The following is an 894-nucleotide window of genomic DNA, read 5'->3' as shown; positions in this document are numbered from 1 at the left end:
GAGTCAGACTCAGAGCAGACAACCGTTACCATAGCAACCCACCGGAGCCGGTAACGTTGCCACGACAACCCACCCGTTAACTCACCTGTGCAATTAGTATATTTTTATACGTTGTCAATGTTTGATTTACTTTGAAAGGTTTAATGCTTTAAATAAAGTTTTTTCAAACAAAGATTTAATTGTCCAGTTGGTCTTTGTGTGTGTGTGTGTGTGTGTGTGTGTGTGTGTGTGTGTGTGTGTGTGTGTGTGTGTGTGTGTGTGTGTGTGTGTGTGTGTGTGTGTGTGTGTGTGTGTCTCTGTGTGTGTGTCTCTGTGTGTGTGTCTCTGTCTGTGTGTGTGTGTGTATCTGTGTGTGTGTGTGTGTGGGGGGGACTGTGTGTGTGTGTGTGTGTGTGTGTGTGTGTGTGTGTGTGTGTGTGTGTGTGTGTGTGTGTGTGTGTGTGTGTGTGTGTGTGTGGGTGTGTGGGGGACTGTCTGTGTGTGTGTGTGTGTGTGTATCTGTGTGTGTGTGTGGGGGGGGGGGACTGTCTGTGTGTGTGTGTGTGTGTGTGTGTGTATCTGTGTGTGTGTGGGGGGACTGTCTGTGTGTGTGTGTGTGTGTGTGTGTGTGTGTGTGGGGGGACTGTGTGTGTGTGTGTGTGTGCATGCAACTGTGTGTGCGTCTGTGTGTGTGCGTCTGTATCTATGTGTGTGTGTGTGGGGGGGGGACTGTGTGTGTGTGTCTTTCTGTGTGTGTGTGTGTGTGTGTGTGTGTGTGTGTGTGTGTGTGTGTGTGGTGGGGGGACTGTGTGTGTGTGTCCAGCCAATGTGTGTGTGTGTCATTGTGTGGATGTGTGTGTGTGGGTGTGTGTGTAATAAACATTTAGAGACTAAACCCCTGCCCCCTGGAAGCCA

At 49.6% G+C, this 894-nt stretch overlaps 1 protein-coding gene across 2 annotated transcripts in view; it reads left to right on the top strand.

The window, feature by feature from the left end:
* The window catches only part of LOC114551100 (sentrin-specific protease 6), an 11974-nt gene extending 11843 nt beyond the window's left edge, over positions 1-131 (top strand). For both annotated transcript variants that reach the window (XM_028572187.1, XM_028572186.1), the window contains exon 11: positions 1-131. This exon is cut by the window's left edge and continues 104 nt beyond it. In XM_028572187.1, the coding sequence (XP_028427988.1) occupies positions 1-34 (34 nt within the window). In that variant the 3' untranslated portion in view covers positions 35-131.
* Positions 132-894: the final 763 nt, after the last annotated feature.

This window comes from Perca flavescens, chromosome 24, assembly GCF_004354835.1.
Source record: "Perca flavescens isolate YP-PL-M2 chromosome 24, PFLA_1.0, whole genome shotgun sequence".
In the NCBI taxonomy this organism is placed as follows: Eukaryota; Metazoa; Chordata; class Actinopteri; order Perciformes; family Percidae; genus Perca; species Perca flavescens.
Note: the sequence above shows the minus strand (reverse complement) of the source record. Positions and strands in the feature narration are given on the sequence as shown.